This window comes from Colius striatus, chromosome 10, assembly GCF_028858725.1.
Source record: "Colius striatus isolate bColStr4 chromosome 10, bColStr4.1.hap1, whole genome shotgun sequence".
NCBI lineage: Eukaryota > Metazoa > Chordata > Aves > Coliiformes > Coliidae > Colius > Colius striatus.
Window position 1 is genome coordinate 26951516 of NC_084768.1, and position 25199 is coordinate 26976714.

Below are 25199 nucleotides of genomic sequence, written 5' to 3' on the forward strand. Positions count from 1 at the left end.
ATGTTAATATGATAATTTGCAAGTGCTGCAGAGTCACACTGTGGAGGAAACATAAGAGGTTTGGTACAAAGGCTATTTGCCTTTTCCTTTTATTACAGGTGTTCATTTAAGGATACTTTGCTCATGCTCTGAAAAAGCAAAAGAATACCTTTGACCGTCTGCCTGGCAGGAAAGACTTGGTAAATGTATCATCATGGTTCTCTCTCTTATAGTCTGCTGAGCAAGAAGGCACCAGCAACCGAGGAACAGTCTCCTCCCAGCATCCCTCTCCTATCTGAGCTGGTCCCTTAAGGTCTCACCTCCCCACCACATCCTTGGTCTGTCAGGCAGAGTGGACAGGTGGGAGAAAAGTGGTGAAAAAGGCAGCAGCTGAAGCTTCTCTAGCTCTCATTAGGCCTTCATCTGATTGTTTTTGTTTTCATTTGTTTGGGTTTTTTGTTTATTTTGTTTTTTAAATATCTTTAACCAAGCATTTCTTGATTCCCTAGCAGCAAGCAGCTGGGTCAGTGTCCTTCAGAGCAGCTGTGGCTGTTTATCTCACTTAAAGATCCAACCAAAGTAACATCTTTGAGTGGGAGGCTTTGAACTCAATGACAAAAAGCACCATTCCCACCTGGCACACATGGCCAGTGAGCAGGGCTGATGCAGAGGGTCCCTGCAGGGCACAGTGAATTGTTTTGAAGGTTTCTGTTTTCTCCAGACACAGGCTGAGAAGTGGTGAAGCTTGCAGGACGCTGGCAGGATGAGCCATACAGAGCCTCCACAGTGAGTGTTGAATCAAACTGATCTTTTGGGGGATTTTGTTTTGGGTTTGTTTGTTTGTTTTTTCTGGACAAATTGTTCTTTATGTGTCAAGGAAAAGCATTTTTTGTTTCCCAGTCTCTCTGACTTTTGAACACTCATGGAAAAGCAGTTCATGCCCTGGAGACCTGGAAGCGCTCCCATTTTCCTGGTCTGGTGGCACTGGTGCTACAGTGACTTTGAGAATACAATTTTCTGTTAGATAAACTGACTGTCTGCCTTTCATTGCATCCCCATCCATGTCACATGCTCATTTCTTCCTCCTCTTCCCTTGGTGATGCTGCTGAACTTCAGACATGGTTTGCTCAAGCTGTGACCCACCTTCAGCTGCTGTTTGGTGTGGGCCAGGCAGCCTGGGACTTCTGGCTGTGTTTGTTGGAGGTGGCTTCTGAGAAGACTGAGGATCTTGTTGCTCACAGCTTTTCTACCTTTTCTTCTGAGATCCACTTTCCTTTTGACACTTGGGCTCCCTTTTCATACACACACTTCCAGCCCTTTGACAAGGCTCATTTTTCAGGACAGAGATTCTATTTCTCATAAAAATGCTGGCAAAGATAAGGGCCATACAGGTCTGTGGACCAGCTGATACAAATTAATCTAAATCCCACGCTGACGGTTTCCTGTCGATAGTGGAGGCTACACAGGCATGGCTGCAAGCCCATGATTCAGCAACTTTAACTGATTAATCAAGTCACTTGATTTTTTATGCATGCAAGTGTGCCCAAGGCAGCTGTGTTAAGTCTGCTTCTAGTCAAGAGAGTTAGCAGTGCTGAGGATGTCAAAGGGTTTGGTAATATTGCTATAAATATATACATATGCGTAGCTTTCTGATTAGGTTGTGGTTTTAAACAGTCTTCAGTGGCAATTTGTTCAGTTGACAGAATCCTTTCTGCGATTTACATGCACCTTGTACCTCTGATGCCGCGTTTCTTAATTACAGATACACTTTATCTGAGTTAAACATGTAACGGGCCCCTTAGCATAAATTATACTCGGTGTGTGTGTACTGAGAGTACTTCCCAGGTGTGTGAGGGGATAAGTACGTGTTAAAAAAGTGCATGCATCTCAGAAAAGGTTTAGGAAATCTTTCCATTTAAAAAACCCTGCTAAAATCTGTAAGAAAGGCCAGCTCAGAGCAATTTTTGGCTGTGGCAGAGGAATGCTGTATTTCCTATGTGCCATCGTGTTTTTGGGGACATAGTGGTAGAATCTTAGATGCTGATGGGCTTGGTGTCGTCACAATGTGTGTGCTTTGAGACAGTGTGCTTATAGCTCTTTGTTGATAAAATGAAGTAGTAACCTGAAAAAATGTCAGCATGTTTTCCTGGCACTCTAAAAACCCAAGAGAAGGGCATCTGTATTTTAGAGCTCACTGGTATGGCCTCGGTCATCCTAATGTTGCAAAACACAACTTTTTGGAAGTATACAGCTGGTGAGAGTGTGAGGAGCAAGTCCTGGGCTCATTTACAGCCGTCTCCGCTGTTCTGGGTGTTCATGAGAGGCACAGTGAAGGCAGAGGCTGCAACTGTACCAAGAGCCTTGCTCTCAGTCTGCTCCAGCCTTCTCAAAGATAACCACCCATCTCACTGGTACATGTTAGGTCAATAGATTGTTTCTCTTGGCTTTGAAGATACATAGCCATCTACTCAGTACAGGAGATCAGGAGATGCGACTTTGTACCATGTGGTTCTACTAGGTGGAAAATTAAGAGCACATTTCAAACCAGTATGTTAGAAGACAACAAGGAGGCAAAGTTAGAAAACGAGCACTTGGCTTCAGGGGAGTCAAAGTGAAACAGACATTTGCATTTGCTAGAGTTTCTTCATGGCAGCAGTAGTTGTTGATATTTATTTTTCCTCACTTCAGTAGAACAGTGTTTGTTAATAATTCTAATAATAAAACATCCTCAACAATTGCCAGATTTGCTTTTTTTTTCCCTCCAAATTTTTGGCTAAACTAAACACATAAAAAAAAAAAGTAATTTCTTGTGGGTTTGTTTTGTTTTTGTCCCTCTCTCTAAACATAAGAGAACCTGGTGTAATGTGAAGGAGCCTGTTGGGAGCACCTTCATGAGTGACTTTGTTTCCTGCCAGGAGAAAAGCTCAAATACACTTCACAGAGTTTGCATTGTGAGCTGCAACAATTATTGCAAATAACACCATTATATAAAAAAAAAACCAAAACAAATATCCAACCCTGCTAGAACTGACTCACAGATGGCCAAATTTGTTATTGTTTTCATGATCTTTTGCAATGTGTTTGCAGGTTTCCACAGCCTTGTTTAAATTCAAGCAAGGACCTTTTTGCACCAACTTTGCAGGATTTCATTTGTGAGTTGTACATTTAATTCTCCACAGCAGATGGTGATGTGTGGGTGTACTGCTGTATATTTGCAACAGATTCCTTATCTTACAAAATTAATTAAGTGTCTCATGTGCTGATTTAAAATCAGAATTGTATTGTTCGTAAAAATCTAATTCTTGCATATCATTTTGTCGGGACCTGTGCAATTCCAGCGAAATCTAAGTGCTGCTTTAAAACAAATGGATTGTGGCAGGTCTAGTCAGTCCTGACATGCAAACTGAAGAGCTAATGATCTTGTGTGTTTAAAAGTCACTTAAATAAAATTAAGTATTTAGGGCCTCAGTGTCAGGTTCCCCAGATGTTGCTATGAAAAAGGTTGCTGGGGCAGTTCAGCTGTGCTCAGTGATACACAGCACGGACAAGGCCTCTGAATTAAGCCCCTTTTCCCTTGGTAGATTCCTTATCAGGGATTTATTTTTAAATGATTTCTCTTTCAATGGCATTGCTTATGTGCATTTGCAAAGTTTAGGGGCTTTCTGTTTTCGTTTCCTCCTAATTTGATGAAGTCTGGTCTATTTCTGAAGCCTGTTGCTGATGGCTTGTACCTGTGTCTTGGCCATGCAGCCCTTCCAGGCTGCACATCTGGGTCTTGGAGGTGAAGGAGAAAATGTGAGGCTTTGTGGAGAATTTCAGCAGAAATTCAGCAGTTGTTTCCAGATTCACCGTCCCCATGTCACTGACTGTGCCAGCAGCCTCGTGTGGCACAGAGAATGGGGCTTGGTCTTCTATGGGGGCCACATCATCCTTGGAAGGGGAGGAGCCCTGGGCCTGAATGGTTATGGTGTTAAGCAGGTGGTTATTTGCCTTCTCCCCCTGCCTGAGTGGTAGTTACTGGTGTGAGACGAGCTGGTTAATCCAAAATGGAATCTGGTTAGATCTGATTGATGCAGTGGGATGCTGTGTGCCACACTGTCCAGGTAAAGACAATGGCCTGGACGGAGAGTGCCCAGTGTGCTTCTCCTGTGCCACTGTGGGTATTAATGAAGAACTAAATAAAACCTGTCCCTCTTGTCCTTCAGATGCTGAGGCAAGGCCAGGCAGGTGGGATCATCCCCCCAAGCACCCAGGGCTGGCCAGGAGCTCTTGGTGTGGCTGCTACAGTGAGGATGTGCCACTAGACAAGTGGGGCTGGGTACAGGGGTAGTGGGGGAGCGCAGGGGATCTCGAGACTGGTGGCTGAAGTATTTGAGGACAAGACACTTGTGTTTTGGTGAAAAGGCCCTCCCTCACATCCATCCCAAAGCAATGTGCAATGTGGGTGGCACATCCAGTTACTGCATTGGTCTGCTTTTTATCAGGAAGGGAAATATGAACCAGCTGTGGATTGTGTTTGCCTGTAAGTAGCAGCAGTTGGGTCACGATTGCTGGCAGCAACAAACCCCACTGGTCTAAGACTGGGTGATGATTTATATTTAATAATATTTATTATAATTTGAAATGGATAGAAGTTTTAGGATTTTATTTTTTTGCTACTGCACAAGAAGTTGCAGCCCTATAACATTTAAAATGTGAATGAAATTCAGATGAAATATATTAAGTCCTTTAAAATATGGTTGACTGGTATTAAAAAATATCGGTGATAACTGCAGGGGTGTGGTAGACAGAGCTTCAAACCATGTCTAAAAAGCAGCTGTTGAATTTTTTTGTATGTGTGTATATCCATGTCCCAATCTTCCCAGTTATTTCTACTGAAACAGTATTTCAGAAAATTGCCAACCTGCTAGAAAGAACCAGTCTATTTCTTGTGGGTAACTCAATTTTTTTTTGGCCTTTTTACAAGTTTTCCTTCCTACAGCCCTTTCTCATGCTCATCTCTGGTAGATTTACAGGAAACAGGCTTTTTGAAGCAGTGGTTTTGGGTTTATGGGAGTAAAAAATACTTAAGTTCAGTGACTCTTTTTAGAGCAATTCTCCTGTCACCCTCATACCTTACTGTGCTTGATCCCATCTGAATTTGTTGAGCAAACTGGAGTAGCATACAGTGCTTCTGGGATGTTCTCCTGGTTGTTGAAGCTACCAGCCCAATGCAGATGGGATAAAAACCATCTTGTTCACTGAGGGCCTGGGGGCTGTCCCACAATGATGGCCAGGAGTAGGGGTGTGTACATGTGTGTGTCTGTGTGGTTGCTGCTTTTTGTTTCCTTCCTGCAGAAGTTTATTTGGCTTCAAGTGATTTGCCCCATTACAAGTTACTGAAGCTCAGCTGGATTGGCTCCATCACATATTCTGGGTTTAAGTCAGTTATTTTTAGAAGACAGTTACCAGATTAGCCTGACATGTCAGAGCTTTTGTAAGGTGATGCTGGATTTGATCTCCTTTCACTTTGCTCTGTATGCACAATAAATTACTTCAGCGCAGCAAGCTCAGTCTGTAAGGTCTCCAGGGCAGGGAACAAATCTTTTCTGTCCTCACACCCTGACCTGGCTTTACCTCATCTATCTGTGGTCATGGAAGTAGGATGCACAAGTTAACGGCCTTGCCTGGCTCCTACTACTGGAGATGGGAGAATGGGGATCTCATTAATTGCCCTGAGAGTGGTTCAAGTAGCTAGGCAGCAGGCTGTGGTAGGTGCAGTGCATCCAGCCCCCCCTGTCCAGCCATCCCAATGGGAACCAGTAATGGCATCAGGGTATTTGTTTGCATTTGGTTCCCAAAAAATCAGTGTCACTAGGTAAGCTGACTTCCCACACTACAAAAATTAAGAGCAGCTCACTACTATCTTGACTATGCCAGCCCTCCTTTCCAATATATGCTCCCCCCTCCCTTCATTCAAAGCCCATGATTGTACCCAAGGTAGTCTGTGAAGTGGAATATCAAGTGAATGCACTTGAAACACCCTCCCCCAGGTGATTTTCCATTTATGCAGTAGACTTGCTAATTGCAGAAAGAGTGATTACCCTTTCAGGAAAGAAATATAAAACTTGATTACTTTGAATGAGTGTTAGCAAAATCTGGTTCTGATCCCAGCTGGGCAGAAATTGTGTTTCAATAAGACTTTCTAAAAATGCTCATGCAGGACCCGTGGAGTGAAACAAGGGGACAGAACTTTACAGAGCAGATCCTTCGAAGTGGCAGAGTCCTCACTCTTGTGTTACATTTGTTTGGGAGCTTCCACACAGCACCCCTGGAAGCTCACTGATGCCCGTGGTAGAGAAGGGAGAACTAGGTCCCTTACATCAATGAGATGTAAAGGAGCAGTAGGCCAGGCCGGCATTTAAGCGGTGACAAAATCTGGATCAAAACTGGCCTCTCTGCATTCAACAGTAAAATGCCCATGTGTAGAGTCAGACTTCTGGCTTAAGAGCATCAGGACTGTACGGAGATTTCTATCTCCCTTTGACTGCAACAGAAGGACATGTTCATCGCCTCATTTTCTTCCTAACACATTATAAGGTAGCTAGTGTTATTTTATAACCAACACCATTTACTACAGTTTCTTCCTAAAGGCAAAGGGCATTTAGAAAAAAAATGGGCTGCTGTATGTTATGCTCCACTGTAAAGTGTATGTATATATGTATATCATTGAAAGTGTGTGTATATACATATATATAGGTAAGATGGAAGGATGATGTTTTCAGAGTCAAGTCTTTAGAGCAAATTGATAACTTGTGATTTTACTATGGAATGGTCAAGTTGATTTAAAGATGAATGGGGCAGGCTGTAAATTTAAGAACAAAACTCATTCTGTGGCCTGAAATTAAGTATTATAACCAACATGGTAACTTAATCTCACAAAAACACGAGTTTATTAATAGGTGAAGGAGCTGAAGAACCACACGGTCCATCCAGCCCCTCCAATATCATTTTCCTAAACTCAGTTACGAAATTCAATGCTGCAGTTTTACAAGGTACATATTCTCAATTAGTGAATGTTACAGAACATAAACATGAAAGTGAATAGTTGTATAATGGGATTCAAACAAGTCAACTGAAAGAAGTTATCAACTCTAGTTATAACACATGGTGAAAAGAACCAAATTGGGAATGTGATCATATATACTGTCGTACAACAGATAATATGTACACTGTTTCATATTGCATGACATTCATAGCATATTCATAGAAAAGTCAAACTAAATGATGGCTTAAAAACTGTATTAACACTGAAATTTGCTTGCTACTTCCGTTACGTGTTGATATTGGTTGAGTTAATATTTTCACTGTGTAAAAATACTGTATATAGTATAAATCCTTCAGTATCTTCCACATTCAAATAAAGTTACAGTTACAGTTCGGTATTTGGTGTTCAACATCTTAAATTAAATGGCCCATTCTTTCTAACCTTCGGAAGGAAAGACAAGTCATGAATATGCTCAAATCTGGTTTGACTAGAACGTTTCTTGAAGACCTTGCTTCTGAAATCAGACTCTAGCATCTACCTCATTTGAGGTGCAGCTGGGATGACTAAGACATCTGAACACGGTTAAAAAGGTGGAAAGTCCATAGCCATTCTACACACTTTCATTTATTGTCTGGACAATTAAAGTACAAATAATTCAAACACAACAAGGTTATGAAAAAAACATTTACAATACTTTCCCTCAGAAATGATCTAAACTAGCAAGGTTAACATGAAGTCATTCATTATAACTAAAGTATACAACTGCCTGGTCCTAAGAAAGATTTTTTAAATTATTATTATTATTCAGATAGTAAAACACATCGTAGAGAAAAGATTCTGACATGCCTTCCCCACTAATGCTTAGCAAATGCATCAAAACTTTCCCAGCAAACTGCGCTCATTCATAGCAGATGATGTATAAAGGTTTCCCTGAACATTGAATGAGTGTTCCTTTAAACTAAAATCTAACATTGTTAAAGTAAAAAACTGATAAAATTATGATGCAGCCTTTGCTTTAGTTATTTGTCTACTACAAAAGTTTGCCTCTTCAGTGTGAAAAAACAATACTTAGTCTACATGCAGTTAGTGGGTATAGCATGGAAAAAATGCACAAAATAAGCACAAGTTATAAATAACCATAACGTTTTATTACCATTAAGACTAAACTTGTATTGAAAAGATTTTATATAACAAGACAAGAAAAGCAATAGCAAATTTAACTATCAACTAGATTATGCATAGCGAGTAACTGTTTCTAGTACTCAGGGAAGAGCATGACCCTTTTTTGTTTTAAATATATAACCATACAAAGCACAAACATACTAAAATGATCAGTGCACTGGACATGGGAGAGCACCCCCTCAGTCATTTTGTTCCCTTAGCTCTGTTTTCCCCAATCTGAATTACATTAAAATAAAGACCCAGTTGTTTTCTTTTCTACTGTGCAGTAAGAAAAAATATTCACAACAAACATGACAATATATCAAACAATATTTCTACACAAGTTACCTTGATACCTCTGTCACTTAAGTATCATAAGAAAACATTTTAAGACATATACAAACAAAACTAGCAAAGTGTTACAACTTATAATAAATTAACCAAAAGAAAAAATAACTTTATATATATATATATTTATATTATATATACACATACACACACAACAAAATGACACAATAATATGCTTCTTCCCATAGTTTAAGTAAACAAATAAGTAGACTAGCCAAACTAGCTATATTTGATTTTGGCCATATGCATCACATCGGCAATTAAATAAATAAGTGTTTCAAGCAACATAAACAGTGTTCCAAATGTGCCAACACAGCCCAATTATATTAGCTTGGGCTATAAAGTGAATTTGAAAATTCTTAACAAATTTAAAGCAAATGTATTTTTTCTAAACACATTACATTTAACTATGATACTAAGATATGTAAATAATTTTGTAGCACCTACTGCTCAAACCAAGGAAGTTTTTGATCAAAGAAATTAATTTTTTCAACTTTTGTTCTGCTGATATCCCATACTGATGACTTAAAGAAAAACCGTCTTGCAACTCATCTCCTTGCTTTTGGGTTTTGACTGTGGGTAACTGCGTGCCTGGGAAGAACACTCTCCCGTACTGTATTTAATATTTTTATTACATGCTATGAAAAGATACGAAGATCATCTGTTTGTAGCCCATCCTTCAAAAAACAATCTACTAATCCAGTTTAAAACACACATCTTGATCTCTAAAAAGTTACCAGTGCAGTATGAACATGACAAAGTTGTCAATTTCCCCTAAATTAGCCAGTCAAAATATTTTTTTCTCAAATCCAGATTCTCTTGTAAAAATTCTTTATATTTTATAAAAATAGATTTTTCTTGAAACCCATTTTCAGCAAAGAGACCACCTCTTTGGCAACATTGTTAATGTTATTTAAATTGTTATGTCATCAGGTATCCCCCTGTAGCCCCATTCCCTAACAGAAGACTGTGTAGTTCACATGATACAAAAGAAAAAAGGAAAAATAAAAAAAGTTGCAAAATTATGTTCTTTTTGCAATTTTTATTGTTCCTCTTTAATTTGTGTGGGGGGTTTACCAATCTGATTCAATCGATGTTTTGAAAAAACCAACAACCGAAAAAGAAAACAAACCAAAAAAAAAAAACCAAACCAAAACCAAAACTTTTTTCTCGCTTTTTAATCCCATTAGTTTGTAAAAATTGTTTTTTGTTTTATTATGTTTTCATATGAGTGAATGGTCATCTTAAAAAGACCCACCTTCAAGGAAGGTAGTAAAACTAGCTGGCCGGGTAAAAATCCCTGCACATTGTTATCTATGTATATTATATTCAACAACGACAGCTATGAAAGAACATTCAATGCATCAAAGGTTTTTTTTTTCTAAGCATTATAAAATCCTTCCCTGTTCCTCACAGGATATCCAATGTTTTAATACTTAGGCAACACTGGCTTATAAAGTCCATGGTTGAATATAAGCCTTGAAGAGTTTTTTTTTTTGTTTTGTTTTGTTCGTATATATATTTATATATATATATTTTAGTAAGTAAGGATATGAAATTCAGGATTTGTGGGTTTTATTGGTTTTAAAGGAAACTTGCAATACTCTGTCTCCTAAACGGTATCCATTAAGGCTGGCAATCGCCATGGCGGCTTCGTCGTAGTTGGTCATGGTGACAAAGCCAAATCCCTTGCACTTGTTGGTGTTGAAATCACGGATCACCTTGACATTATTGACCGCTCCAAAGGGACCAAACAACTGCCACAGCACGCTCTCATCTGAGTCGGGAGACAAGTTGTAGACGAAGATGCACCATCCAGTTCCAGTGTGACCAGGGATATTCATTCCGACAAGGCTCGTCATGCCATCAATTGTGATCGGAGAAAACCTACCGAGTAAAAAGAGGGGTCTATTCTAAATATATCTCTTGGCACAAGCTACATGGATCCAAGACTTTAAAATAAGTATGCCCATGTTAATGAAGGTGCTTGATCCTATCCCTGGAAGATGACTGCATAGCCACCCTGAGTCTCTAATTCCTACTTCAGCGGAGGGGACCTGTGCTAAACCAGAGCAAATCTGGGCATGAATGCATCCCCTTTCGAGGACAAGCCCTATGTAGATGTACACAAAGATCTAATAAAAGAAATGCTCGAGGATAAGCAAGGTCAAAAAGGGTCTGCACATGCTGCTATAAACATGAGTTAATTTAAAAAAAGGTTTGTAGGAATTTGCCACTTATTCCCATCAATAAAATAAAAATAGTTTCAAGGCAAGAGAGATCTAATGTTTTACTACTTATTAGTTTGCGGTGAAAAAGAAACACATAAAAGAAAACCAAAATTTAAATATTGATATGAAATGCCATTGTCAGGATTCAGCTCTAACAGTAGATTCTTCAAGTAAAAATACTACTTGATTTAGAGGAACATCTCTAAGTGGTAGATTACTTCCCCTCCTGCCATAGTCCTTAATTGACATACACTGGGAAAAAAAAAATCCAGCTAATAAAGGAAGTCCTGTAAAGCTGGACACATATTAAAGAAGATTTATGCAGTAATTTTAGAGAAGTAAAACAGTGCATAAATGTAATCAATGAGCGTGTCAACAACTACCTTCATACTGTAAGACTTCATGTCCATCACATGCTCTTAGGCTCTTCAGACAGTCAGAGACAAGCTCCTAGAAATCTAATATAAACATTCTAATTTCCTCTACCCTGTTTTCTTTAACTTGAATATCTGAGCTGGGAAGCTAAAGCCAAGCAGTACGGTTATGAACATTGAATCACCACAGAATGGCATTGATTGGGCAGGAACTATGAAGGTCATCTGATTAGCCTCCTGCTTGAAGAATAGCTACCTTCTCAAATTACATCTGCTGCTCGCAACCTTGCAGAGGAAGTTCTGAAAGTCCCCAAAGATGCAAACCCCACTCCTGCAGCTCCTGCTCCAAGGCTCCGCCATCCTCAGTGTGAATGATTTTCCCTTCTACAGAGCTGAATTTCCCCTGCTGCAACCTGTTACCGTTGACTCTTGGCCTTCTGCAGTTGACCTCTGAGAAGAGCTTAGCTTCATCTTCTTCCTAACGCCCCTTGTAGGTAGCTGAAGATAGCAATCAGGGCTAAACTCTGCAGTTACCTTTCCTGAATGTCACCCTGTTCCTCCAGCTTGTCAAGGTCTCCCCAGGGGCAGCCGTGGCCAACAGCACAGTGACTGTCCCTGCTCCCTCACCAAGTCGGTGTCACCCGCTAATGCAAGGAGGGTGCATCAGAGCCCATGACTCAGGTTATTAATGAAGACGTTAAGCAGTATCAGCCCTCAGGATCAACATAATGTTCCTTTCATCAGTTTGAAAAAAAGTGACATGCTTTCTGAAGCTACACTTTGGGATATGTTTTAAAATAACAACTGCACAGAGGAAGCGTCTTAATAAAACTCCAGTTTCACACGTACCTTCAATATGATGAGTTTTAATATCAGAACTGAATAATAATTCCTCAGGATTTTCTGACTGATGACTGTGGGAGTGAAGGAGGGGACTCAGTGTTGCTGAGAGAGCTCTTGTGCTATCCAGAACTTCTCCTTTTACATTTGTAATATTTCCAGACACGTTTAGCAATCTGCACAACATTGTGCAGTTTATATTAAATAACCATAAAAGAAATTACAGACTCTATGGCTGCTCACCATTCTGTTGACTCCTGATGAGAATTTATATGTATATTCAAGGATAAAAGAGAGACACTTGAAATACACATCTTAAGCTCAGAAACATCACTGGGGTGTAGCTACGCTGTGAATGAGCAGTTCACAAATGCTCACAAGCATTGGATCCTTTGACACACATACAGGTTCGCAGACAGTTTATTCAAAATACATGGCAATTTTCCAGCTGAACTTCACTTTTGCAAATCCTACTGTCAGCATCTTCTAGATTCTCTCCTGCATACTGAAACCAGTAACATTACGGTAATGGTTTAGCACAGCTCTAACCCATGCTATTTCCCCAGCTGCTGAAAACAGATGGCTGGACAAAGCCAAGTTATACCACTCCTTCCCACCATACATGGAACTGCAAATAAGGCAGCCAGGACAGAACTTGTACAAACCAACAGCTTCAACTTCTTTTGAAGTTTGGAGGACGGGACTTTTAAGCCCATTGCTGACAGATGCCAACTGTGCCAGTAATGTACATAAGCCTGCAAAAGCTCCTTTTGAGCAATGTTTAAATTTAACATGAAGTACGACACTGGAAGGGATGTCACTGTAAAATCTGTACAGTGCAAAGCTGTGCATGTCACACAGCATGTTATAAAGTTCTGCATTTTTAAGGAATGCTGCACTGATGCAAATGGATGAAGTTTCACTGGAGAGTGCCTTTTCCCTGGAAACCCTTAAGCTTTCAACTATTTATGTCCCTGAGTTGCTCTAAATCCAAGAGCACACGCATGAAGCTAGTGCAAGTGTACTGACAAACAGAAGGTAAACTATTGCATAAACAGCTTTGCTGCTAGCAAGGGATCTGAAATTAGTGTCACTAAAACCTTTGTTTCACATCAACACATCTCATTTTCCATCAGTGCCGCCTACTTAACTTAGGGAAAGGAAAAACTGACCCCCAATCCAGGCAGGCTACACTACAGATGTTTCAAAGGCAGCCTCGGTGATTTTTATAAATGCAGTATTTTTTGTGACCCTACACCTGTAAATACAGAGTTTACTAGTGCAAGTACATGTTTTAAAGAGTTGCTAGGAGGAGGTAAGAACCAATTTAAGATGCCTACAAAACAACTTAAGCACTGCTGTGATTTACAACTAACACTGAAGACTGTGAATAGTAAAGAAAGCAGATGTACAGCCTATAAAGGCAGGTAACTCTCTCTCCTCGGGTCATACACAATCAGAATTCAAACCCTCACAGGTTCAGACTAAACCCTGTCTGTCCTGTGCCACATGCCAGATCAATTCTGGGAAACAGCAGAAGCAAATAAAAGTAAGGAAAACTCCCGTGACAAACCCATCCTTCTGACAGCAACTCGTACTCGACAGTTGAGGCTCAGAGTTTCGCCATGTTTTTGTCAGTGTGTCAAGAAACAAATGAGAGAACATAGGAGAAGCGGTGTGTGACAAGATCAGGTGGTAAGTTCTGACTCATCATACCACCATCACCACTAAGGATACTGCAAATGTAACAAATGTACTAATGAACACCAGAAGCACTGCTGCTGGGAAGACCCACTGCCTGTTTTGATTCTTGCTTTTCCAAGTAGTTTTAAGATTAGCTGTTTGTCTGACAGCTAGTGTGGCAGGAGGTAAAACCCATATGGCTGGCCACTACCAGCTAGTGTTAAAGATATACTTACCATACTGTTTTACAGGATGAGCTTTAAAAGACAAGCTCAAAAAATGTTAAGTGTGGTGAGCAGACCATTTTGGAAGATTAAGAAGCATTTTCTCATCTTAATTCTGAGGAGATGGCCGGACATTTTACGGTAAGATCAGGAATAGACTACACCTCTCTTTTGGTGTAGGGTTCACTCATGTTGATGTGTGCCATTAGAAGAAACACTAACCCCATGTCAACTCATTTTAGGTATGGGATCAAACATTGAACATATGCGTGAAACAGCAGGAATGTTTACAAGTCAGCTGAGCTTCATCACACATGCGTGAACATACATATACACACACACAGAGCTATCTTAAACAAAAAACAAATGTCAAGCACCAATAAAATGTCAAAGTATTAAACCTGTAACAAAAGAAACTTAGGGCTGATTAAGGTGCATCCAGCTATATTTAAGTCAAAACTGTGGAACCAGAGGTAGGAGAAAGAAGGTCTTAGCAAGATTTAGACAACAGCAGCATGATTCTGTTTTTGAGTGTTAAATTTTCTATTATCAGATTGGAGATTAGTTAAAAACTTAATAGTCCCAACTCTGGACAAAGTACCATTTAGCAGCATGACTGCAGTTTGAATGCTTGGAGCTGTTGCACCTAAACCATTTGAGAAGCCCACCTGTAAATTAAAAAAAAAAAAAAAGAGGTTGAAAAAAAACCCCACAGAATTTGCATGTGTGGCCTTTAAAAGTAACAAAATCAACTGAAGTCCGAACTTAAAAAGAATTTGACATGCTGGTGGAAGAAAAGAAGGAATTAAAAAAAAAATAAAGTTAGTGAATTAAAAAAAATAAATTGTAGCACCAATCTGTGCCAACACGGACATCTGGCAATCTGTGGAATTCTAATTACCTCTTTACGCCATAGGCCATATTAAGCAAATTGTCCAGCCTGAAAAGAGAAGGAGGGTCTTTGGGTTAATGTCTCACAGATGGCAAGATCGCTCAATGGAACTATTATTAATAGTGTTCCATTTTCAAAGAAGAAACGTTCAACAAGTTTCCCACACATCTAAGGAGCCTAACAACTCCTGGCCTCCTTTGTTAAGCCTGAGGTGGTGCTTAAATTTCCACCACAGTATTAAAAGCCATTTTTAACCTGTCTGGAGTCTTAGAGATAAGCCTTCATTTCCAGGGTTTGGTTTTCAAAAATCCACTTCTGATTTGCCTTTTGTAGACAATATTAGTATGAAACTTACCACAAATCATCTGTTCACCTTACATTTACAGTTAGCTTGGAAATAAAATGTTACAGTCCAAAAATCGCTGGAACTGTAAACATACTTGATTCTGTGTTCACAATACATTCTTCCCCACTAAATTACATATATTTAGTATTAATCTTCCATGATATGCCAACATAAATGACCACCAGACTTTGCAGAATATAATCAGCTGCTTTCCACAGGAGCACAATAAAGTCCTCTGTCCATGGAACTAGTCAGTGATAACCTCAACGGACACAGCTGCGTGCCAAAGGCACAAAACCACATGTAAGCTTAATGTATCCAATGACTAACTTTTAAAAATGATCTTTTAATTTATTAGCATTTCTCATCACTGAAAGACTAAAATGACTTTTGAATAATTCTGTAAGGCCAGCATGCCACTCAGTTATATGAATACATCCAAGGCAAGCTTTTTATTTCAATGCTAGGTTGCCTGAAAATTATCACATATAAAAGTAATGAGAACATTATGTACTGCTAATGCTGGCTTACATATCAGATGGAAACAGTATATTCAGAATGAAAAGTGTAAACCAGCCCTAAAAGTATCTGAAGAATCACAGCAAAGACTAACACAAGGTCTCTTTATACTAAGAGGAGATGTCTCAGGCTAATAAATTTAATGATATCTCTGCTGACTGGAACAGACTCAGCTTTTTTCCTGCTACCAATCCACTATCATTAACATCAAAGTCTAAGATGCATCAAAACTGTAATAATATGGCAGAAAATAAAAGCATTACCAAAAAAATGAGGAAGAACAGGCTAGTCACTGCTCATTTGATTATCAGCATAACTCTATTCTGTCCTCTCTTTTTCTATGAGCCTTCATGAGATCTGATTGTACAGTACTTCAGCTGTTTTAGTAAATACAACATGACTACTGCTGTCAGCAGATTTTCCTCCTCATTCTCCAGGAAAGAATATTTAATTTTACAAAGAAAATCAGGTCAGCCTACGCAACTAAAGCATATTTTCCTGTGCAGCACCTGCCCCACATTGTTGTCGCTGGTGGAACTTTAGTTCTTTTCCAGGTAATTACCTGAATCTCTGAGCCTGGTGGTGAAGTGGTCCAGGGTAGCGTCTGTTGGGAGACTGATACAGCTGTGAAAGGAGTGCCTGGCTTGTTTTCTGGCTGGGGTTATTGGCAAACTTCACAGTAATTGGTTCTGTAGCACCACTAGGCTTCTGGCCATTTAGTCCCTTTATGGCTTCTTCTGCCTCTATTCTCTTATCAAAACGGATAAATCCCACACCTCGAGAAACCCCTGGGAAGTAAAAAAACCCATGTGAACAGATGAATATTTGTAGGAATAGCCTCATCTACGTAACAAACTCAGTGTTCATTTTGACTTCACAGAATACATGGCTTGAAAGTTAAAGGAGGTCTTAATTCAGTGAAAAACGCTCTTCCCCATCTGTATTCTCCAAAATCAGCCCCTGCTGTATTTAATATAATGACTTAAAGTAAACAACATCCTGCATTTTGAGTTCTCTCATTAAAGAGGCAGCAGTTATGCTTCCCAACAGTTATGCTGATAAAGGAACCAGATACTGAATTTTACACTACAAGTCCCATTGTCTTAAAGCCCAACTGCCAGCAAACATTTATAATTTTTGCCATTTCCAGAGAAACATGCACATATCAGGAAAAGTTTTCTTTTAACCTGTGACTTGATCAACCAGAATCCGTGAGGTGATGATGCGCCCATATTGTGAGAATAACTGCTCTAATTCTTTCTGGGTCATTGTTTTCGGAAGGCCGCTGACGTACAAGTTCGCATCTCTGATCGATGCTGAACTTGGACGGGCATATGACACCTATGGATTGAAGAAAAGGAAAAGCAGATTAATAAACTAAAGTCACTGTGTGCATATTAAACAGGCAGATTATTTCCTGTTCTTTCACAAGCAATAACCCTTGAAGTTCAGATGCTACCTGCTCTGCAAAAGTAACAAAGCCAAGACGAGCTGTAAGAACAAAAGAAAGAACTAGAAAGACTTTAAAAACAGACACAAGAGTCCTTTAAGTGCAGTCATAAAATAACTATTGTTCAGTGGGGGATTAACATGCAACTTCCTACACATGGCTTTATAAATTTACTCCTCTGGGTTGTGGGTGTAGGGATGATTTACTGTATCAACATGTAATAACCTTAACACATATGTAAGCACTCTGAAGTTCCAGCGAGTTTCTTCCCACTGCTCTAAGTGTCTGAAACAGATCAGGTTATTTGCATAGTGATCTTTTGTGCTATCTTTCTTTGTGTTTTCATTCTCAGCTGGCAAGATCTGTGTTCTGGACAAACAGGAAAGTACTGGTGAAATTAGGCTAAATGAACATCTGCTCAGGGAACTGTATACTGACACTCATTGTCCTATCTGCAATTTATCATGAGAGGCTCCCTTGCAGCGTAAGGCCAGAACCAGACCATAAAATACTACTACCAAGCAAACAAGAAAATCTGAGGCACTGCATGTATGCTGTTGGAAAATTAAGACACTCTTAACTGTTCTTCTGCCTATGAATCAGATTTGTAATTATATGTGCATAAAAAGCTTTTTGCTCTTCAAAAATAATACATACATTTAGAATAGAAACATTTAACATAATAAAAATGCTTCCTGGCTGAAGCCTAATGGCAAGTATTCAGCATGGACCATGAAGAATTACGTTAACAGCACATCTGAAACAGCACTGGATGCAAACCTGAATATTTTGCACTTTATGTTGATTTATTTCAACAGATTAGTACATTCCTGCGTTGTGTCTTAAGATGTGTTTTGGAAGGAAATAAAGGGGGTCCCATCATGCATACAATGCATTCAGCAATTGTCTTCCCCTCTTCCCATGCCTTAGCCCCAGCACAAATGATGTCAAATGAATGTCTTTGTTTTGTGTGTAAAAAGTTGTCTTTATGTGCTCCACAGCTAAAAATAGATGTTGACTCAACACAGAAAATGATGTTAATGACTAATATTTGCTTCCACAATCTTCTCCATATAATAGCAGACAAACTCTAAAAACACTAGATTTTAAGATTTTTGGCAACTTTGTAACTTACAAGTTCATACATAACCTTTTAAATCTAACATTTACAGAGAAGATTAGAGAGAGGAGGTGGAAAAATTTAGGGAAAGAAATGTGAAAAAGAGGTTAGATGAAACACGTGCATCAAATGAGGCAAGCTCAGGCACAGCACACAGGCACAAGCAGATGTAAGGAGCAGAGAAGCCCTCAGGTACTGAGATGAGTGGCTGGAAAAGGAGAAGCACATTAGGGTGAAAACTATTTTGTGCCTCAGCGATTTAGGACCTCACAAGCCCAAGAACTGATGAGGTGCAGCATTCCACCCAACTGCTGGTCACAAATATCCTACTGACAAGCCCAGGACCCAAAACATATACGGCACCGCTTGCTTTTATCTAACTAAGATTAAGCCTAGTGTACTTGGGGAGACCAGGGATAATACCACTGTGCTTTCACCTACAGATGTCTTGCTGAAAAAAGATCACTGTTTTTGACTGTGCTTTGTTTGGTGGTCTCGTATCAGTGGCTTCTCATTTATACCCTGTGCCAGGGCATTCAGGAAAGCAGACTCTCTCTCCACACTCTGCAAATGCCTTACCTTGAAAGAAGGTTCAGACACCTACAGTTTAACCTACTTCAGGAATAACAGTTTAAAAAACACTCAAGAGCCTCTCTGGAGTGGGGGTAGGGACCTTACCTATTCCTCAAAACTGAGAGCTGCAAAATTAATAAAGTTCCTGGGAAAACAGCCAGGGGTTTCCTTTGGGTTTTCTCATTCTGGCACATTCATTAACCAAATACCACATTACAGGAAAGATGAAAAGTATAGGGATATGCAAAAAAAAAAAAAAATCACTTCCCAGAGCACCGAGTGCCTGACATTTTATTTATGTACTTCTACACAAAGAAACCGCTCTGCTCTTGTGGGCCGTGCAGACACAGAGTGGAAGGAGAGACTGCACATACTCAAATCCATCTACTCTCAGCAGACAAACACCTATCGCTGCTCCGGTCTAATTTTTAGTTCCTCCTGCAATCAAACATTCAGGCTGCAAGGGAGCCTGGGCTAAAGAAAGAAGCTGCCAAAAAGCAACTCAGCCGCCTTTAGTATCAAGGAGAAAAGGTTGCAAGCTGAATGGACTCAAGGCTAGTAAAGTCAATTATTTATCTGCTTTTGAATCTTTTTCATCTTCCCTCTCAGGTCAGCCAATGACAAATCGATCGGTTAGACTCTGCCATACTGCTTTCAATCTATTATTCAGTTTTCAGGCTATTATTCAGCTGATACTGAAGATGGGATGTCTTTCCATGCATTAACTATCAAAGGAAGAAATCGCCCACCCTGACCCTCCACCAGACTAGAAGTTCCTTGTGCTGTGAAGGTTAAAATGGGAGCTAGTTTTGCCTCCTATTTTACCACTAAAAACTGCAAAGCACCGGGTGAGAATGCTACATTAATTCTTGATATTCACACTTAAAGATCGGTGGTTTTTTTTACTCATGGCAGTATTAGCACCCTATAATGAAATAGCATATTGAAAGAGAAATGACTATGAAAATACTATGAAAAACAGATGAGCTAGAGAACACCAGAACTTCAGATGCAGGCATTTCTCAACCTTAAAATGGTCATCCACTTGTGTAACGGCTGGAGGTTGAACAATGGTGTTAAATTTCACTACATAAGATCATTTAGGAGTTCTCCAGTCAAGTTCACAAAAAAGACAATAAAATGTTACACAAGGCAACTTTATGTCTTGCTGGTCTCCAGTGTTAGTTTCCATAAATACATAGACACTAACTGTGAAAAACATTCGCCAGGATATTTCTCATTTGACACTTAACATTAGCCTGCGTAAGGGCTCCTCTTCAGTATCAACAGCCATCTCAAGAGTCTGCACTGTCTTCAAACACTACTGCAGAGTCTTAAGTTCCAGCATTTCATATCTTCCATGGTAATGCACTTTTTATTTTGTTCAGGAGCACAGAAAATCTCTAAGTTAAAGTAATTATCCTCCCTATTGATTTTCTGCCTCTTTTTCCAAGTAGAGAACTTGAAAAATTTCTAATCTCAAGACTCTTCAGAACATAAATTGGAGTGGTCTGGTGTTTCCAAGTCAGAGCCCACAGCAAAGGCACTCAGAGGCATGAATGCATCCCATTTGTCTTTGAAGGAGGCACTGGACATATTATAGCAACCACTTAAACACCGACAACCCTGTCACTGCTGCCCACCATAAAGAGATGCCTTCAGCTCATATGCTAATCCTGGACTTCTCAAACATCACGTCCATTTCTAGAAGCCTCCTCCCAAAATTCAAGTCCTGTCTGCTCCAAAGAGGAAGAGCATAGCTCTCCACTAACATGATGTGCTCTGCACGAGCAGTGCTGTCCTGCCCTGGTCAAAATGTCTGCTGATCAGCAATCTAGCAGTTCATGCCATTCAAAGACAGATCTCCTCCAAGGAGATGTATGTCCTGCTCTGCATCTAGTGTTACTCATCTGGGAAACATGAGAGCCATCAGGAGCCTTTAAGCAGAGAGCGCACAGCAGTACAGGCATTCACAGGCCACCGAACCACCCACCAACCCCAGAGACATCTCTCCAGAAACATGCAGCTAAGGTGCAGTCAGTGTTAAAATGACTCCCTAGGCAACTTTCAAAAAGTTTGTGTAACTTTCAAAACCACTAAACTTCTTGGTGACCTTAATTCTGACAGACTTCCCTTTGTGTGACACGCTCTGAGATGTAGCATTTCTTGCATGACTTTTGGGGTGAGCCATTTAGCTTTTTTTTCTGCCTGGGGTTCAGACATGTGAAATGGGGACAACTCTTCCTTCACTGGCTGCCTGTTATTCCACTGGTACGCACTGGATGTGCTTTAACATGACCAAAGAGCTTCACATCTGCAAATAAGCACAACCTCACTTGTTTCACTGACATCCAGAACAACTAAAAGCTGCTTAACACCGAGGGTGAGCTGTGGCCAGAAGAGACCTTTCTCCATAGTCACTTTCAGTTCCATGTCCATTCCCTAATTCCTGTGCAAAAACACAGATTTGAGAAACTCTCCTGTGAAAGCTACTTGCTTTGTCAGAACAGACATATACAAAAGCCCTCTGGTCCAGAGGATGAAGACCAGAACCCATAACATTTTCAGATCAGCTGCTTGCACTGCTTTGTCCTTTCTCTTCTCTCAGCCCTTGGCTGGTGGATGGAAGGGAGTGACAATGCACTTTACTGGTGAGTGACGCAATGCTATTTTACTGGGATTAATTATGATTGCAGGTAAGATACAATAGTCTATCCCATTTCAGGAAAGATATCCACAGATAACCCAGGAGCACCCTGGTTGTATCAAGAGCAGGGCTAAGAGAAATAATTGCTCTATCTCTGTGGAATGAAAAGAACTCATTGGCAAAACGGAAGCACTTAAAACGAGAAATCTCGATTAAGAGAAAATGCACAAAATGAACAGGTAAAGACTCTCTAGTGCCTGCTGAAAGCAGCAGAGCAAAATATGAACCTTCAAAGGCAGCACCGAAAGGTCCTTCGAGCCACAGCATCACTACAGGCACAAAGGATGGAGGAGGATTTGTTAAACGAGCACTACCAACTCCAAAAGGTTACACAAAACCAAAATCAACTTAGTTGAGGCTTTCCAGGTCTGTTACATCTTTAAAGTTTCTTATCCAAGGCCTAATCCTTCTTTATGACTGAGCTACCACAGAACAGAACAAGAAATAACTTTAATTTTAAAAGGAACTACAGAACAACTACATCCCAAATCTGTAGCTTGGAGATACCTGTAATCTGAATTTCCAAGGAAGGAGATGAGTGCATGCTCTTTCACATCTAGAACCTCTATAAAGTTTTGCTGCAGCTCAGGGGAAATGCATCTGAACACGTCCAAAGGCAACTGATGAGCTGGCAAAGCACATGGGGCATGGTACACTATGTCCCTGGACACACAGGAGACCCAATGCAGCTGCATACACAAGAAACTTCAACAGGCAAATCCCTCTTTGCCACAGCTAAACAGGCTCAGCTCCTTCCAGACCTTCCCTTCCCTCTGACCCTTCAACTCTTCTCCCTTGAGGGACACCTAAGCTCTCTGTGCCTTTCCCCCTAGTTCTCGCCCAGAGTATCCCCCAGTCCCTCTGAACACCCACCATACCACCTGGCCTTGCAAACATCTGATTTCTTCACTGGGAGAAGCAGTTGCAGGTGGTGGCCAGTTGGTTGGGTGAGAGAACACAGTGTTTTCAGCAGAGTATTGCACTAAGGGCACCCAACACTAGTGCTCTGCTACCATAGCACTTTCTGGCTGCAACTCAAATTGTTAACTCCCCCCATATCTCCCAAGTAGTTTGGGATGGGGTGCAGAAGATGTAGCTGCTTCCCCATCGCTTGCTGCTGCAGCCTTCCTCCTCCCCTGCCTTGTGCTTGCCGTGCCTCTTCTACCACTGAGCACGACTGGAAGGCAATCTTTTTGACAAATGACTTTGTAGGACAGACAAGTCTGAGGTTGCTGTTATTTGGTTACCCTACAGTGACAGGATGGTTTGTAGTTTTGCAGACAATTACAAGAATTAACATGGACAGATTCAAAGCCTGAATTTTGTAGAAATATCTGGCATTTTGAAAACTGCCAGAGAAACCAAGATAAATAGCAAGATCTTTTGGCAGTCCCATTATTACTCTATTACCAGAAAGCACAGCACTTTCTCCCACAGCCTTATTCACTGTACTTTTAAACTAGGACCATCCAGCCTTATCAATCAAAACCGGAGAGTAAAGCAGAAATAAACACTTTGAACAACAGGAAGTGTTAAAAATGGCAGTAGCTGTATTCCATGTTATTAATTTAAATGAACAGTTACAGAAAGCCTCTGATCACAGAGGAATTAAGAGAATCCTAGATGATTTCATATGTTTAGTATTTCATCATCTGATAGATCCAATGGATTTCAAATGAAGGCATTAAAGGCTCAGAGAACCTAGATTCCTTCTGCCCTCACTGGAGGCCTTCTCCTTTTGCTCCAGCAGTGTCAGTGTGCTACCTGCTCTTGAGAGGGAGGAATGAAACAAGTCTATCCTCAGGCAACAAAAAAGGAAGGAGAGTGGGACACAAGACTGCACATCAGGGGGTCACTGGCTCTTTTTAGATTTCCCAACTTCCTTTCAGAATTGTTCCACGCATTCCCAACGTGAAGCCAGGTCACCTGAAACCCCATGTAAATTGTAAAATGCTTTCTTTGCATCCTTTCAGACATTGTCCTTTTTTCAGAGCAGTGCAGCACAGTTTAAACAATCTGTACTCCATGCATCACACATCTTATTTTCCTTCTCATATTTGATGCAACTGAATTGCCAGGCAATCTTCAGCAGCAGCAGTGACCTTTCATATGCTTTTATGGATGGGTAAATTTAATTTCTAAAAATAGATTCAATTTCTGGAATATATATTTATTTCAACACACGCTGTATCTTCTCTCCTTCTAAGCTGTTCTGTAGAATTATGTCAAGCTTTAGCTGTAAAAATAAAGTGAAGTCCTTCTCCCTTGCAAAATGATGATGCCACAAATTGGTGTAAATAAAATATGCACTATGATCAGCTGAGGAAGAAGATAGCATGGATAACCTATTACCACCAAATGCATAACACTTCCTTCAATGCTTTCCCCAAACAGATATTCTGTAAATAGTCACCTCCGCTCGACTTTGACTTGAAAGGGCATCATTGACTTAAATAAAATGCACATAAATATTTTAGCTGCTACAGTGAAGAGGGATTATTTATTGTAACAATGAAATAATAAAAAGAACATTTCTCCAGTTATTTTAGTCCTCACATCTGAGAGCAGACTGTGCCGAGCTGTTTTGCTGATCCTGCTATAAACCCAGCTCCTTCTGTGACTGCATGGCATCAGGAGAGAGAGAACGTTAAGCTGCCATGAAAACATTACAGAAGTGAAAAGGACAGGATTCGAGGACACACGAAGAAAATACAGATATTTTTTAAAACAGTCTTGTGGATCAAAAAAAAAAAAAAAAGAGTGTAGTCATGACTCCCCAGAGCCAGCTCATGATCAGTCTGGGTGCAAGGGACAGCAAAGCCCATGACTGTTTGACTAAGGAGATGGGACATAGTCAGCAGGACCAAGGTGACCTTGGCAAGCGGAAATAAATTTGCTCCTGTAACAGGGCTTTTACAGATTATTCATTTCAATTTTCCATCAAAACAGCTTTCAAACAAAAAGGTAGCCAGAGAAATGCTACTTCCAGGGTTGCAGCTAGCAGGCATACGTGGCCAGAAGCCAAGGTTCAACCTATCCATCAACAGGACATTACAGATTCATTCTGGGCCATAAACTCCTCACCATACTCAAGAAGAAACCAGAAAAAAATAATACTAAGTACTTGATCAGATCAATGTTATTTAATTAAATACTTTTAGCCTACAAAACTATATGCCACCAAATCCCTTTCTATATGTTCTTTTGAGACAGGCTTTAAAGGCATCAAAAAGTGCATTTCTAGTAACTGTAAAGGGCGTCTATCTAGACTAACTTAATCGGCTCTGATAATTAGAGTAATTCCATGAATTACAATACTTCAACCCTATAGTAAATCACAGTGAGATGCTGAAAAGGGGCATGTGAGGGCAACAGGCAAGCTAGCAGAATTCCGTGGTTACTGCATTTGATTTCTCTTTGCTTTGCTACCCTTTGGGAACCAGAGACATCTCTGGGACACAGGCACTGCTGGGAGCAGCAAACACATGATTCACCATTCAGTTAGCATGAACGCTGGGAAACCTCCACCCCTACCACACAGTACCAGGGTAGCAGACCTAATTTATTAAGGCTTCTAAGAGCAAAATATAATTAAAAATAAAAAGAAACCCAAGAGGGCAAGGCGAGGTAATCACATGCAATTCTGCAATAGAAAATTGGGTTGGAAACTGCCAGTTAGATGTCTGTGTGCCCAAAGCTTGGCTATTTGACTAGAAGGCTCCCTT

At 40.2% G+C, this 25199-nt stretch overlaps 1 protein-coding gene across 1 annotated transcript in view; it reads right to left on the reverse strand.

The window, feature by feature from the left end:
• Nucleotides 1–9706: 9706 nt before the first annotated feature.
• Nucleotides 9707–25199, reverse strand: part of ELAVL4 (ELAV like RNA binding protein 4) — a 59252-nt gene continuing 43759 nt past the window's right edge. Inside the window, exons 4-7 of the mRNA XM_062003374.1 lie at nt 16812–16965; nt 16187–16412; nt 14769–14807; nt 9707–10402 (exon numbers count right to left, since the gene is read on the reverse strand). Coding sequence (XP_061859358.1) covers nt 10075–10402; nt 14769–14807; nt 16187–16412; nt 16812–16965 — 747 coding nt within the window. The 3' untranslated portion in view covers nt 9707–10074. The remainder of the gene's footprint in view (nt 10403–14768; nt 14808–16186; nt 16413–16811; nt 16966–25199) is intronic.